We start from the raw sequence: 15127 nt of genomic DNA, 5'->3' as shown, positions 1-15127 counted from the left end.
TTACTATTTCTCCATATCCTACTCAACATTTCTCCCTCTTCCTTCCTTCCTTCCTTCCTTCCTTCCTTCCTTCCTTCCTTCCTTCCTTCCTTCCTTCCTTCCTTCCTTCCTTCCTTCCTTCTTTCCTTCCTTTTCTCCTTCTCCTCCTTCTTCTTCAAGTCTTCTCATTGTGGTTTTGATTTGCATTTCTAAAATGACTAATGATAATGTGCTTGTTAGCTATTTTTCAGCACCTCTGTATGTTATTAAAAGTATTGAGAATCCCAAAGAGCTTTTGTTTATGTAGTTACATCTAGTAATATCATATTTAGACAATAAAATCAAGAAATTAAAAAAATATTGTTTATTAATTCCTTTATAAACTATAGTAATAAACTCACTGTATGTTAATATCAGAGTGATGACATTATCACATATGTAGCTTCTTGAAAACTCCACCCTACATTTGTAAAAGAATGAGAATAAAAAAGGAAAATAAACATCTTATTTATTATGAAAAAAAATTGATCTCATAGTCCCCCCTCTCCCAAATGAGTAATGAAACTTCAGCTCAATTTTATTCAAGTAAGATAAGTAAGATTAAAAAAAAATTTTTTGGTCTGAGAGTTTTCTCAACTCTAACCTCAAAACGCAAATTTGGGATGGTGGCGGCAGGGGAAGAACATTGACAATGGAATCTGCATGGTACTTGGTGGGACACAGAAAGGACAGAAAATGGTTCTTTAATTCTGATGTGGACCTGCTGACACCTGCCCATTTTTTTAATAACAGTTTCCTGCCCTTCCAGAAATGAAAACTGGCTACTGGTTTAAACTTCTCACTAATTGCCTTAGTCATGTGATTTTGTCCAAGTGGGACATCTGAAGTCAACCAGTTTTAGCACTGAACTCTTATGTAAAAGTCTGTACAAGAAATTTCACTGAAATCCCAGCATCTGGAGCTCATTTTTTTCAATAGGCATTGAAGATCAGTGGGCATGGAGTAGTATAACCCAGTGGTTCTCAGAGTATGGTAGGTGGATCAGAATCATTATCCTCACCTGGAATTTGTTAGAAATGTAGATTTTCAGGCCCAGACCAGACCTGTTGATTCTGAAACTTCAGAGATGGGCCCAGTCATCAGTATTTTTTTCAGATATTTATTTATTTATTTACTTTTAGAAAGAGGGGAAGGGAGAGAAAAAGAGGGGAATAGAAACATCAATGTGAGAGAGAAACATCAATCCTCTCATAAGGTTGCCTCTCATATGCACACTGACCAGGAACTGAACCTGTAATCTAGTCATGTGCCCTGACAGGGAATTGAACCAGCAACCTTTCAAATTGTGGGATGAAGCTCAGCCAACTGAGTCACACTGTTTTGGGCAACCATCTGTGTTTTAAGGAGACCTCCAGGAGATTCTGATTTGCTAACAGTTTGAGGACCACTGGTATGTCCTTTTTCATAGTCACATCTGGTAAGTATGATCTTCCTTTGCCCTCCTCAATTCCTTCTTCTTTCTTTCCTTCTTTCTATAAACATTGAATGTATTTGATCTCTTATTGGGTTTCTATGACAATTGTCTGGAAATGTACACATTTCCACATCATATATCTATCTATAAACATCAAATTATTGCAGGACTAATTCAGAGTGTCATTTATAACAACCCCAAAGAAACTAACTCTTAAAGAAACCTATTATTAATGAATAATTGACGTTTTTTTAATAGGTATAATTCATTATCTGGGACCTACCATATTTTGCCATGCATAATGTACACCTACCGTTTTGGCCAAAACTTTCAGGGAAATAAAAATCTTTCCTTTAGTCCTGGCTGGTGTAGCTCAGTGGATTGAGCGCAGGCCTGTGAACCAAAGGATCACGGTTCAATTCCCAGTCAGGGCACATACCTGGGTTGCAAGCCAGTTCCCAGCAGGGGATGCATGAGAGGCAACCATACACTGATATTTCTCTCTTTCCCTTCACCTCTAAAGATAAATACATAAATAATTTTAAAAATCTTTTGTTTTAACTTTTTAATTCAATTTTTTATTTATATCTAAAATCTATTATGGTATTCCAGGGTATTATTTTGCATATGGACATTGTTATTGCTTTTTAGAGTTATACTTTTAATGCATATGCATAAATAAAAAAATTAAAAATGTTTCTATAGATATAAAATTAGTACCCCCCATATATAATGTGTATCCTTATTTTTCCCTCAAAAATTTGGGCAAAAAAGTGCACATTATAGATGGCAAAATGTGGTAATTATCCTTCTTTTCCTGACATGAACTCCACTAAAATTCTCTCAAATATTGAAGCTCTATAATTCCAAGGCTTGATTGCTTGGTTTTGGTGTTACCTAACTATAATTCTGCCATGACTTCTGTTCTTTTGAAATTCCAAACCGAAGGTTCAGTGGAGGGGGTGCTAGTTTAGAGGACTGACCTAAGAACAAAACGATGCAGTTACCAGTCCAGAGCTCTTTGAGGGTGGTCGCTAAGAAATATGAGCAGGAGAATGGGTTAGTCAACTGGAGGCTGGGAAAGGATTTATGTGGATCAAGGGACAAGGTCTTATTACATATGCTAGAGAGTTTGTGTGTGTCTTTTAAATTAGGGCTTGGGTTTTCCTTGGGATATCTAAACTGGGAAGTTGGGATAAAATTAACATTAAGCCATTTTATTTATACTATATAGGGTATGTAGTATAAACTAGAGAGTTCCTTGCTTATCAAGCTTCACATACACATAAAAATAAGAGTGAAAGTTCTGGTTGTTCCACTCTGTTCCTCCAGTAATCTTGGAAGTGCTACTTAGAAGCATGTTGAGCTCACTCATTGATACTCCAGAGCTGGCTTCATGATGGGGTTGCAGCTGCCAGTTGTTCTGTGATGTGTCTTCAGAGCCTTCCAAAACCCAAGGGATCACAGGAGATGCAGCTTGGGAGAATGTTTAATTTCTTTGATTTTGCTTGTGCTTCATGACTTCTGTGGGCTGTTCTTGGCGATAGGCTGTACCACTCTGACTTTCTAGATTGTTCTTCTATTCTTCCTCCTGCAGGGATATAACTAAGTATTAGTCATCAGTGTAATACTGCACCAAGAAAAATGTGGTTTCACCTTAAACTGATGTGGGTGGAACATTCAGCTAAGCTCACATTGACCTACTAACTATAAATTCCACTCCAGGATATTAGTACCTTTCCATATGCTGACATCTGACCTCAAGACTCCTCCATCTCATCAAGACTGCCCTATGGTTTTTACAGAATGAAAATCCAATCACTGTGCAGTGAGCCAATCCGAGAAACAGCCTGAGAAAGCCCTTCCATTTTCCTGCCAGTTCCAGGACTGGACAATTAAGGTGTGGAGGCTGAGCATGTCCCAGGCAGTGGAGGTTAACCCCCCAGCTTTGCAAAGTTAACTACTACTGTAGATCCTCACTTTACATTTCATCCCACTGTGTAGTGACTACTGGGTCCTACTGTCACGCTCTAAAACTGGGACTCATCTTGAGTCATTCCTCTTCCTTAACCCTCACTTCCAATCAGCTATCTTGACTTCCTTTATGTATTTTTTATTCTTTTGCTTCTTTTTAACTTGTGCCTGCTAACTTAGTTCATGCTGTCATCCTCTCCTATGTGGATTTACTCCATCGTGACATAATCAAACTGCCACCACTGTTACCCACCTTAAATCCAGCCTCTGCTGGAGCCAGACCATTCAAGGGGTTGATGTTAATTTGTTCCATAAGTAAAACTTCTGTGGTGCTCTCTGTTGCCCTCTGGAGAGGCTCTACGCCCCTCAGCCTGACCTGATCTTCCATGACTTGGTCACTGCCCATCCCCAGGGCATCGCTGTCACCACTGCCCCATGGACTTTGGGTTCAGAATTCTGTGGCTTCCCCCAAACATTACTGTGCTCCTTCCCACCACTTTCTCTCTCCCGTGCTCCCTCTGTCCAGCAGCTCTCTCCTGCCTTTTAAAATCTGGCTTCAGGCATCTTAGGCACCTTCAACTCTAAAAGCCTTCTTGGCACCCCATGTAGGGTTAAGTGGTCTTTTCCTTTGCTCCTGTAAATGTCTCAGTCTTAGGCTTTCACAAATTTATTTAAAGTTTCTATTTTTTTCCCCTTCTCTTCTACTAATCTGTAAGCTCCGGAGAGGAGGAGTCATTTGCATTTATCTCCGGGGTCTTGACAAGTGCCTGGCACATGTTAGATATTCTTAAATATATATATATATTTACAGGGGTGAGCAAAAGTAGGTTTACAGTTGTGAGTACACAAAACACAGAGTTTATTCTTCTATTATTATTTTCATTATTGTATTATTTGCTTGCATTATTTGTCTTATTATTGTTATCATTTTGTATTCTTAGTTATGATTTATCTTTGAGGTAATGATAGCTGGTGATTTAACCTACTTTTGCCAATCCCTGTATATTTTTATGAAATTTATTGGGGTTATATTGGTTAATAAAATTCAGATATTCATCTAAATGTTTTTTTAGATATAATTGACATATAATATTGTTTGAGTTCAAGGTATAAACATGTTAATTTGATACATTTATATATTGCAACATGATTGCCACCATAGAATCAGCTAACACCTCCACTGAGTCACATAATAATCATTTTTTTTTGTGGTGAGAACAGGTAAGATCTAGTCTTTTAGAAACTTTGAAGTATATAATGCAGTATTGTTGACTATAACCACAATGCTACACATTATATCCCCCAAACTTACTCATCTACTAAATGGAAGTTTATATCTTTTACCAACATCTACATAGGAGATACTCTGTAAAATTTTTAAACTATATGAGTACAATAGTTTTAGAAAAGGAATAATAATAGCAATGAGCTATGCTAAGTGATTTTCATGAACTGAAAATGCTTAGTTTCCAGCCAGCACTGAGCTATAAGAATTTTGCAATGATGGAAATATTTTGCATCTGTGTTGTCCAATAAGGTAGCCACCAGTGGCTTTTGAACTCTTGGAAAGAGGCTAGTGCAACTAATGAGCTGAATTTTTAATTGTATCTCATTATCTAAGTTTAAACTTAAATAGTCACATGTGACTAGTGGCTACTGGTATTGGATAGTACAGTTCTTACTCTCCCCAGTTTCTATGTATCCCAATTGGATACTTTCTACCTTGTCCAGAACTCCCATGGGGGCTGAATGTTTAACAACCAGCTCTCTGAATACTCCCACCTCACCTAGTTTCAAGCTACCAGTATGACACCACTGAACGCAGAGTTGGAAAGAGGCATACAGTAGCAAGCCATTACACAGCATTTTCTTAACACAGATGCAATAGATGTAAACAACCCTGAGAACAAGGAAAGCAGTGGAATGCAGTAAAATAATTAGAAATGTGATTAATTTTGAGTATTTAATTTTGTATTTAATGTAATTTATTTAATTACATGTTTATATACTTTAATTTTTCATAATGACTATGCTAAAAACAGTTTGCAATTTTCTGAACATTCAATTTTAGCTCTCAGAAGCCAGTATAAGCCAACTCTGACTCATCACTAGCCCCTATTAAGTGCTAAAATAAACAAATAAATAAATTGTAGGATTCTGTTTGGCCATAAGAGGGCACTATCAGCTGAAATTTGATTTTAGGAAGAATTTGGACTAGTCTTGGACACACTGGGTCTGCATCTCCTGGAAGATTGTCAGTCTGGAAGAGCTTGTGGGAACTCAATTTTAGGTTGTTCTTCGTTTTACAGCATAAATTCTAAAACCTTTACCACTCCCAAATACCTTCATTTGTTGTGTCTGAAGGCTTTCGGTCTTTAAGCTACTGAAATGAAAAAAATCCTTGAGATGTATTGTCTTGTCATTGAAGGAAGGAGAGGACCTAATAAATATCTTCTCAGGGTCTCGCTGGGGAGTTTATGTTAGTGTTGGCCAGAGTGCATTCTGGTGTGCGGGTAGGGATTCCCTCGATCATCGAAAGAGTGACATGCTAGGTCTCTATAGTCTGCTCTCTAAAGGGAGGGAGAAGCAGGCTCTCTCTCTCTCTCTCTGTGAAAGAGAAATGACTTCGCTCTCTTGATTCTTAACATTGTTAGTCTCGTGCAATGGTTCTCAAAGTTCGATTCTATAGCAGAAGTATCAGGATGATGTGGGAATTTGTTAGGAATGTACAATTTCAGGTCCTGTCCCAGACCTGATGAATGAGAAACTCTGGGGGTGCAGCTGCAGTCTGTCTGAATAAGCCCACCAGGAGATGCTGGTGCCCACTCAAGTTTGAGAGCCACTGGCTTAGTGTAGAATGATCAAAATTGGATGTGTATGTATTTGATGCATCTGAGATCTTAAAAAGTACTTATTTTCTAGTCCAACAAGGTTATATATTATATGATTCCACTTATATGAAATGTCCAGAACAGGTAAATCCACAGAGATGGAAAGTAGATCAGTGGTTGCCAGGGAATGGGGGAAATGGGGAACTGGAAAGTTCAGGTTTGCTCTTTGGGGCGATGGAATTATTCTAATGTATAATTAGATAGTGGTGGTATATATACAACATTGCTAAAAACCACTGAGTTATACACTTGAAACTCATTTAAATAATTTCATTTCAATTCAAAGTCTGAGGCCCACCCCCAGCAATTCTGGTTCCGGCCCGAGCATTGGCATTTTAAAAAGTTCCTCCTGGTTATTCGAATCTGTAGTCAGGAGAATCCAAGATAATGCAAATAAGGCCACACAAGGGTCATGTTCCCAGTCAAGGGGGCTCTGGCGTAGGGTCTGCTGGAGATGGGGTGGGAAGCACAGGGGAGAAGCTCAGGGTGGACCTACTTTTCTTCTAGCCAGGCGATGGGCCAGAGGGTCCCGGGCTCCTGATTCAGATTGCAGTTTGGGCCTCTGCTGTGCAATCTGGTTTACGTCACTTTACCTGTCTCAGATGTAGCCATGAGAAGGTTTCTGAGAAGACAGGTCGTGATAATGCTTGTTAGATAAGCATTGAGCTTGGTATACGGCATGGGTGTCAAACTCATTTTCACCGGGGGCCACATCAGCCTTGTAGTTGCCTTCAAAGAGTGGATTGTAATCTTAGGACTGTATAAATGTAACTACTCCTTAACAGTTAAGTGAGCTTGGCACTGCTGCCAGGTAGAAACAAGGTACTGGTCAGGATAAAACAAAATGGAGGGCCAGATTCAGCCGCGGGCCTTGCGTTTACCACCTGTGGTATATGGTAAGTGCTCAACAAATGTTAGTTTCTTTTGCTCTCCCAGTTCCCTGTGGCTTTAATTCTTGTTGATTGACTCTTTGGGAGTGTGTACATTGACCAATTCTCCCTCTACTATTCCCCAGACTGCTGGTGGGTAGTAAGACAATGGGGTGGGCTGGGGGCATGAGTATCACTGCCCTGGTGCTTTTCCTACTCTGGCTTCACTGATAGCTTGGGCAAGGGCTTCCTTAATTTGGGACTCACCATCTCTGCTGCCAGGTGAACGCGCTCAGAAGGAGGATACTGATCAGCAGGAGAATGCAGCCAGCCACTGTTGATAGAGAAGCAGTTCAGCAAAGATATGCCCTGGGCCAGGTCACAGAGCAAGCTCAGAAAATCCCCCCTGAGCAAGGATTTTCTGAAGAGGTGAGCCCTGTGGCTTCCCCTCCCAGAGTGCAGCTCCCTCCCCAGACAATTTCTTAGGGAGCTCAAGGACTAGGCTAGGACTGGGTGAGATGGCATGGGCCGAGGAGGGGCATGGCGCCTTTCCTCAAAAGGCTTTTGGGTGAGATCCAGCTGACGGGCACTCTCTTCAGAAAGGTTCCGAGACCAGGCCTCAGTTTAAAGTAGCCCTGAGTGAGGCCTGTGACAAGTAAAAGAGATACTGGAATATAAAGATAAATGATAAACACTTCAACATCTCTTGAAAGTGTTCATATTTCCCAACTAGCACTGGAGTGAGCCACTTATCTATGTATGTATCTACCTACCCACCTACCTACCTACCTATCTATCTTAAAGCCTGTGTCTCAAAGCCTGTTTTTCTTCTTTTCCCCCTGGCTTTATTGAGATATAATTGGCATATACATTGTGTAAGTGTAAGGGGTACAGCTTGTTGGTTTGATACACCTACGTATTGCCATATAATTACCACCATAACGTTATCTAATACCTCCATTACGTCACATAATTACCATTTCTTTTTTGTGATGAGAACAGGTAAGATATAGCCTCTTAACTTTCAAATGTGCAATACAGTACTGTTAACTGTAACCACCATGCTGTACATTCCACCCCAACTTACCTTCTAACTGGAAACTCTGCCCTCTGACCACCATTTCCCTATCTGCCTCAGCCCCTGGTGATCCCGTTCTACTCTTGTTTCTGAGCTTGTTTTTTATTTTTTATTTTCTTGCTGCAAGGCATGTTTTTCCCCCTCTCACCAGGAAACAACTGCAGTGCTTACAGAATGTTTTTTTTTCCCTCTGCCTTGTTATACCGCCTCCCTCCTCCTTTGCCTCACCCGTCACATACAGGCACAGGGTATTTTGTCATTTAGAATCCATTCAAGGAGGAAATGACCGGGGTGGGTTTGAGACTTCACTCAGAACTCACTGTAACTGATTACTGTGATTTTAAGTTATGTTAATTTCTGGATTAGTCTTTTACTCTTATAAACATAAAGTGTAAATAGAGGGCCATTTTAAACAACTAACCAATCTATCCACCAAACAACATGCCCCACAGTCTCTGTCTAAGGTACATTTTGTCAGGAACAGAAGTGGCTCCTACCCACCTGCTATCTGATACTCAGTGGTAAATATGAACATCTTTGGGGTTGTAGTCGATTCCGTATGTTTTTCAAAATCTGTGCAAAAAAGAAAAGGGAAGATACTCTGTTTCTGCCGTTATCAGACTGCACAGGCTAGAGAGTGTTAGGGCTTCTTCCTGAGCTAGAACCTCTGAAACTGATGGAAGGGATGTAAAAGACAAGGGGAGGCCACGTGCAAGCATTTCATTCTTCCGCCTCGATACATCACCCTCAGTCTGGTTTCTCCTTCTTCGGACATTTGCTTTCCAGCATTGGAGGGTTGGGAGGTTGGACGCAAATGTCTGAGGATCTTTAAACATCCATGGGGCAGCTCTGACCCATCTGCTGGAGGGGCTGCTCTAGGCAAACTGTCTTCCCTTTCTCCGTTATGATTTAATGGCCAAGCTTTTATCTTCACAGAAACAGACTCTAGCCATACCTGTAGTAGTACCTGTCATTATTAAGGGACAGGCAGTTTCACTCTCAGAAGGAGTGTCTGTGCTTGCTTGAGACTCTTCATCACCTGGAGGAGATAGTAAACAATGCTATGTAACTGAATGTGGGGGTACTGGGGGGCTTCCCATCTAACCCCACCTGCCCTCCTCAGTGGACTTTGGACATACTAGCTAATGTGTGGATCTCAGTGCTGGGCATGTTGTCTGTGCGTGCCACGTCACACGGCACCCTATCAGAGTCACAGGGAGGTGGATAAGTGGCCCCTGCAGAGCCCTGTAAGAGGAAATTCTAGTTGTGATTCTGGTTTTCCATAGAATGCTGAGAAACACTCCTACTCAGCCCTGGTTTCCATCTGTGGCTTGGAGACAGGTCTTAATAATACAAATACCACTGAACTGTCAAACAAAGTAGAAAGACACAAAAGGATAGCTTTTCTCTGACAGGTCCCCCATTCCTAATGGATATTGTCAGTTACCTGGGATACGGCCCAGCTCTGACATCCTTTTACAAAGGAAACCAGGAGCATGCTGTGGCCAGCAGTGTGGCTCACTGAAGACAGGCTATGGGAAATGACACAGAATTCCCGAAGAATCCAAGAGGAAGACATGGGACGGGGAAAGGGTGGTGAGCAAAGGAACCAGTAATCCATAGTTAAATGTAAGTGACTTTGATTGTAGAAACAGTAACATGATTTCAGAATGAAAATAGAAGACCTTAATACAGGTTGGTTGCGTGTACATGTGAGTGTGTGTGCATGTGGGGGTGTGTGTGCATGTTTGCACTTGAATAAATCTCTTCCCTGTATATTTATACTTTTATCAAAGCTCAGTGGGAATGATACAGGGGAAGTTGCATGCCAACAGTGTAGCACTGTACAAAAATGGATTTATATTATATATCAGTAAATTAGAAATCTGTGGGATACAGACTGCACTTTCCCTTTTTTAAAAAAGATTTTATTTATTTTTAGAGAGGGGAAGAGAAGGGGAAAAAGAGGGAGACAAATATCAATGTGTGGTTGCCTCTCACACGGCCCCTACTGGGGACCTGGCCCACAACCTGGGTATGTGCCCTAACTGGGAATTGAACCAGTGACCACTTGGTTCATAGCCTGTTCTCAATCCACTCAGTCACACCTGCCAGGGCAAGGACTTTCCCTTTTGAATGAGAGGAAGTCTTGGTAGCTTAGAGAAATAAGTGAAATTTCAGAATCAAATAGGAAAGGGGGAGAATTATTAGCATTGAGTGATCCGGAGGCTTTGGGACACTCAATAGACCTTATCTCCTCTTCTGTCTCCTACTACTTATCCCCACTCAGGATACAGGGGACCTTCAGTGCTAGAGACCTTAGAGTTTATCTTGTCTTTTTTTTCTAGAATGAGAAAAAAAGAAAACAGAGACCCACAGAGATTAAGCGGCTTGCCCAAGGTTACATAGGTGGTGGGTCAGGAATTCCACCCTGGTTGGCCTGATGGAAAAACCAAAGTAGTGAACTCAAGAAGGTGCCCTCCATACCTAGGAACTGGTTGTTCTTACCTTCTCTTATGCACTTGAGCTGGGGCTGTGTCCACCTCACCTCCCCACAGATCATTTTGCAGATGCTCTTGGCAGGACCTCTCTGTAGAGCCCTAAATCCCTGGGCACACTCGTAGTGAATGATCTGCCCCTCCGCGAAATGATAAATTCTCTCTGAACTTTCATGTTCCCATGGTGGAGGCTCCCTGCAATGACCTGGAAGGGAAAAAGAAAATTCCAAAGGCAAGTTGGGGAAGCAATATGAATAAATGCAAGTTTCCCCTTCTTAGAGTCTGGACCTTGGTTCTGATTCTTTTGTTTATTCATTTGTTCATTCATTTTATTTCACTTAACCAATATGTATTGAGAATGTCTGTGTGTCAGGAACTTTGCTGAGTACCTTGTGGGAAAGCACAAAGATCCAGTCACTCCTGCAGGAGGGGTCAGTCAATTGGGTAAGAAAGGCACATGAAGGCAGGATGTGCTGAGTGTTAGAGTTAAGGAACAGATGCTCCCTACGCAGAGGGATGAGTGATTACTTCTGACCACAGTGAGGGTTTTCATAAGTGTACAGGAGCAGGAAGGCAGGTCTCAGCTGAGAGATAAGGGCAGGCTCAAGGCTTTTCAGTGTGGGTCACTGAAAAGTGAAGACCACCCTGGATCTCCACTGCTGATTGAGGAAGTTACATCCTTGGGTTGTGCTAATGATCACCTTGGGACCATGGTAGAAGGGCTGGGGACAAAGCCAAAGCCATGAGGAGAGAAGGGCTGAGAGAATCTCAGAGAACTGGAGCCTGATCTCTGATCAAGCCATGCCTGAAGCTTGCCCTTCCTGAGTCCATCAAGGCCTCTGAAAATTCCCCATGCCCAGGAGCTTCCCACTTACCAAACAAAACCCGATTGACCTTTAACCCCAGAGATCATGTCCTGCTCTATATTAATCTCAAGATTTTCTAACCCACCCCTTGTCTGAACATATGGAACCACACATATCCTCTATCCCCAGACATGTGGAGCTACACGTATTCTCTGACCTTTCAGATTTTCTACAACCTAACTACCCAACATAACCTCTACAAAGACTCTATGTAACCTCTCTGGCACAGCAGGAAGCCTAGTGGTTCTGTCCTGAGGGTCTGCTCTGGTGTGGCACCTTGCAAATCATGACTGAACTTATGTTTTAGGCTCAAAAAATTTCTCATACAGCCAATGAAAACTGGAATGTTTGAGCCTGTTTGAATTGGTTTTGCTGCTTTTAAATGAAAACATCCTAATTAAGACCATCTGTGAAATATCCCATAGCCAGAACCAGCTGCTTATTTATTGAGTAAGAAAAACAAACACTGACCTTTTGAGAAATAGTTCAATAATTGTATAGAGTAATGTGGGAGAAGTAGAGAAAAACAAACAAATGTGTTTTAAAACACCATTCCATTACAAAGTTTGAGGGGCAAATGGATAAAAACTTCATGTTGCAACAATGCCCCTGGATTATTTTTTTTAATAATTAGTTTTTAAAAATAATTAGCCAAGTTTTTTACCTTCTCAATATCTGTAGTTCTTTTGTAAATTGAAGAAGTAGTACTCCTGCTCCCTGACTCACTGGGTCATGGGGTTCAAGTGAGATTATATACACTATGATAAAGTTCTTTGTAAAGTTATAAAATCAGTATGGGACCACAGGGTTTCATGAGGTCAGCTGGTTCCCCCCAAAGCTCAGGCTTTCCCAATGGGCTCTACTTCCTCCTGATATTATGGTGATTTCAATCAATATGATTCATTGTGGAAAATTGCCACAGCAACTGGGTAGTTATGGTGTTCACTCATCCACAGCCCATTAGCTAAGAGGTATTTGTCTGCTACTTTGAGACTCACCAATATGGCCCAGCACATTTTACAACCCCATGGTGAGAAACACCTTGAAGTAAATTGCTTTGCTGGCAGTTTATTATCTTCTACTTAAGGGAAAAACAAAATATTTCCTTAGAGCAGGGACTATGGGCTGGTCATGTTTGTATCTTCTTTGGCGGTGCCTGGTACCTTTAGTCCCAACACCTACTAATTAAATTGGATTGGATTGGATTGGATTGGATTGGATTGGATTGGATTGGATTGGATTGGATTGGAGTGAATTGAATTATATTCAGCTAGCTCCCAAACCAGGAAGAAACCCAGAGCCCAGGTTGGCCACTGTGAGAGTGACTTGAAATGCTGAGCCAATAGCCTGCAAATTCTATACAAAAGTTTTTGTTGACATGGTAGCCTTAATAGAGAGGATAGTGGGACAGACTTCCTTCCTTTGGGGAGCACATCATATACCTGCAAGAGAAAGGTTGTCTCCTTGTACTCAGAGAGACAACGGTTGTTCAGATTCACCTCTTACCTTGGTTAACTTGGTCTGTGGGCTGCATTTGGCTTTGCATTTCTGTGTTTTTTCCTTTCTTCTGTTCGTCAGGATTAGGAGTAGCTTGTTTTTGTCTGTTCCTGGGGGCTAGAGAATATGAACAGAAAAAAGCAAATAAGTTCATACAGGCTTACAATAATAAACCTTCTTCATGTATTACTTATTCAGAAAGTGTCTTTGTAGTGCTTGTGGTGTGCCAGGAAATATCTAGGTGCTGGGGTTACAAAGATGACCCACACATATGCCCTGCCCTTGGGGTATTTCCTGAGGGCCCTGCTCATGTCAAGCCCAAGACAGCACTGGCCTTCTGTATTTGTGTGTGTAATGACAGTGACCTTCAGCATGTTTCTGAAAGGACTGAGAGATTTTGTGGTGAAATTTTTTGTGTATGTGTGTCTCCCCAAAGGGACTCCATTCTGGCCGTCACCCTGCCGACGCTGTGCATGTGTGCATGTGTGACGGCACTGAAGAGCAACCTGACTCAACAGCCCACTGACTGACTCCCTTGTTTCCCTAGAGCAGCTCATTTAAAAGTTGGAGAGATGCAATCATAAAGTAATGAGAAGAAGACCTCTCTACAACCCCCTTCTATTGCGAAGATTTTGGTAAAGGAGTTGAGTAAGGGCACCAAAATGAGGGGGAGTTGGGATTCTAACTTGGGGTTCAAGAAGGGATCTTCTGGGGAAAAAGATTATGGGGTACTTCAACAGAGCAGTAATCTCCCGATATGCAATCTTTACACAGTCTGGGTAGGACAAAAGTCACTGCCACTCACCAACAGCATCTCCAGGATTAAGAAATAAAAGGACATGAACCCATCACTAGTCACCACTTTCTAATATCATGGAATGAACAAAGGACCTCGTAGGGAAATTGGATTCGCAAGAGAACTTTCAGGATTCAAAGAAGAAAGTTAAATGGCAAAATCATGGTATCAGGTCAACTTAGGTTTAGAAAGCACCTTGAGGGTCATTCCCATCAATTCTATTACAGGAAAGCGATCTGACTACAATATCTGAGAAAGTAGCTCTGCAGTCTCTTCTTGCCCTCCCCAGCAATTGTGAGGCTGAGACTCAGTCCACCAGTGATGCCAGCCATGTCTGGCAATGAGGACCTTGAGCTCTCAAGCCATGTTTGAAAATTCAGACATAAAGAAATGCTAAGTGAACAATTTCCTCTGCCTCTCTGCTTCCCTCATGCTGATTTGGGGGCCTCACACACATCAGTCTGACCTGCCTGTGGCTTGTTATTCTGATCCCAGCAAGGGGATGTGGCGCCTCTGGGGAATATTCTTCATGCTCTGGAATGCCAGTTCCTGACAGTGGGCTGGGGAAGTACTTGGATTAACAATATATTTCTGCTTGACTATGTATTTCCCCTCCACAGAAATCTCCAAAAGGCCCCATGGTACCCAGAGTGAAAAATGTCAGTAATAGATAAGCCTCTAGATTTCAGTAGCATGAGCTTCTATTTCCTTTTTACCCTTGACAGGGGAGGTAATGCCTCTCCCATTGATCCTGATTTTGGACCTAGAACTTTTTCCTTAGGTTTGCAGAGCTGGTAACTGAAAAGGAGAGAGAGGAAGAGGGGTCATGGGGCATTCTTAGGAGTTCACACTGCTGCGTTTCTGTGTAGTAGACCACTCTGCCTAGTTTTAGGAATTGTATCTCTACCCCTTGTGGCTAAGGGCGAGAGACATCTTTGGAATGCCAGCCGCAGGAGACAAAGCCTGTCTCTGGTAGCAAACGCTGCCTCAATTCCTCTCCCTGCCCCCAGAGCTTGGTTGGAAGTCAATGACAGGTAATACCCCTCACAGTGGGGGGCAACCTAAGCCAGACTCGATCACTTGGGAGGCCTTCATGGAAGGACTTGGGGGGCTGCAACAGAGAGCAATGGACTCTCGCCCCCTGGCTTTGTCAAAGCCCAAGTCTCCATGTCCTCTGGGAGAAGTGCTTCCTGGCTCTAACCCCC

The 15127-nt window shown here is 41.9% G+C and overlaps 1 protein-coding gene across 3 annotated transcripts in view; it reads right to left on the bottom strand.

Moving 5' to 3' along the window:
- Window positions 1-405: 405 nt before the first annotated feature.
- The window catches only part of IL2RA (interleukin 2 receptor subunit alpha), a 57661-nt gene continuing 42939 nt past the window's right edge, over window positions 406-15127 (bottom strand). For 2 of the 3 annotated variants that reach the window (XM_037143546.2, XM_037143548.2), the window contains exons 3-8: window positions 13136-13243; window positions 10774-10968; window positions 9221-9304; window positions 8767-8838; window positions 7455-7521; window positions 406-3044 (exon numbers count right to left, since the gene is read on the bottom strand). In XM_037143546.2, the coding sequence (XP_036999441.2) occupies window positions 3020-3044; window positions 7455-7521; window positions 8767-8838; window positions 9221-9304; window positions 10774-10968; window positions 13136-13243 (551 nt within the window). In that variant the 3' untranslated portion in view covers window positions 406-3019. The remainder of the gene's footprint in view (window positions 3045-7454; window positions 7522-8766; window positions 8839-9220; window positions 9305-10773; window positions 10969-13135; window positions 13244-15127) is intronic. The other variant, XM_037143547.2, reaches the window with a different exon arrangement.

The sequence above is a fragment of the Artibeus jamaicensis genome, unplaced genomic scaffold (assembly GCF_021234435.1).
Source record: "Artibeus jamaicensis isolate MK-2021 breed Jamaican fruit bat unplaced genomic scaffold, CSHL_Jam_final contig_426, whole genome shotgun sequence".
Classification (NCBI taxonomy): Eukaryota; Metazoa; Chordata; class Mammalia; order Chiroptera; family Phyllostomidae; genus Artibeus; species Artibeus jamaicensis.
This window is presented reverse-complemented; position numbering and strand designations above follow the sequence as displayed.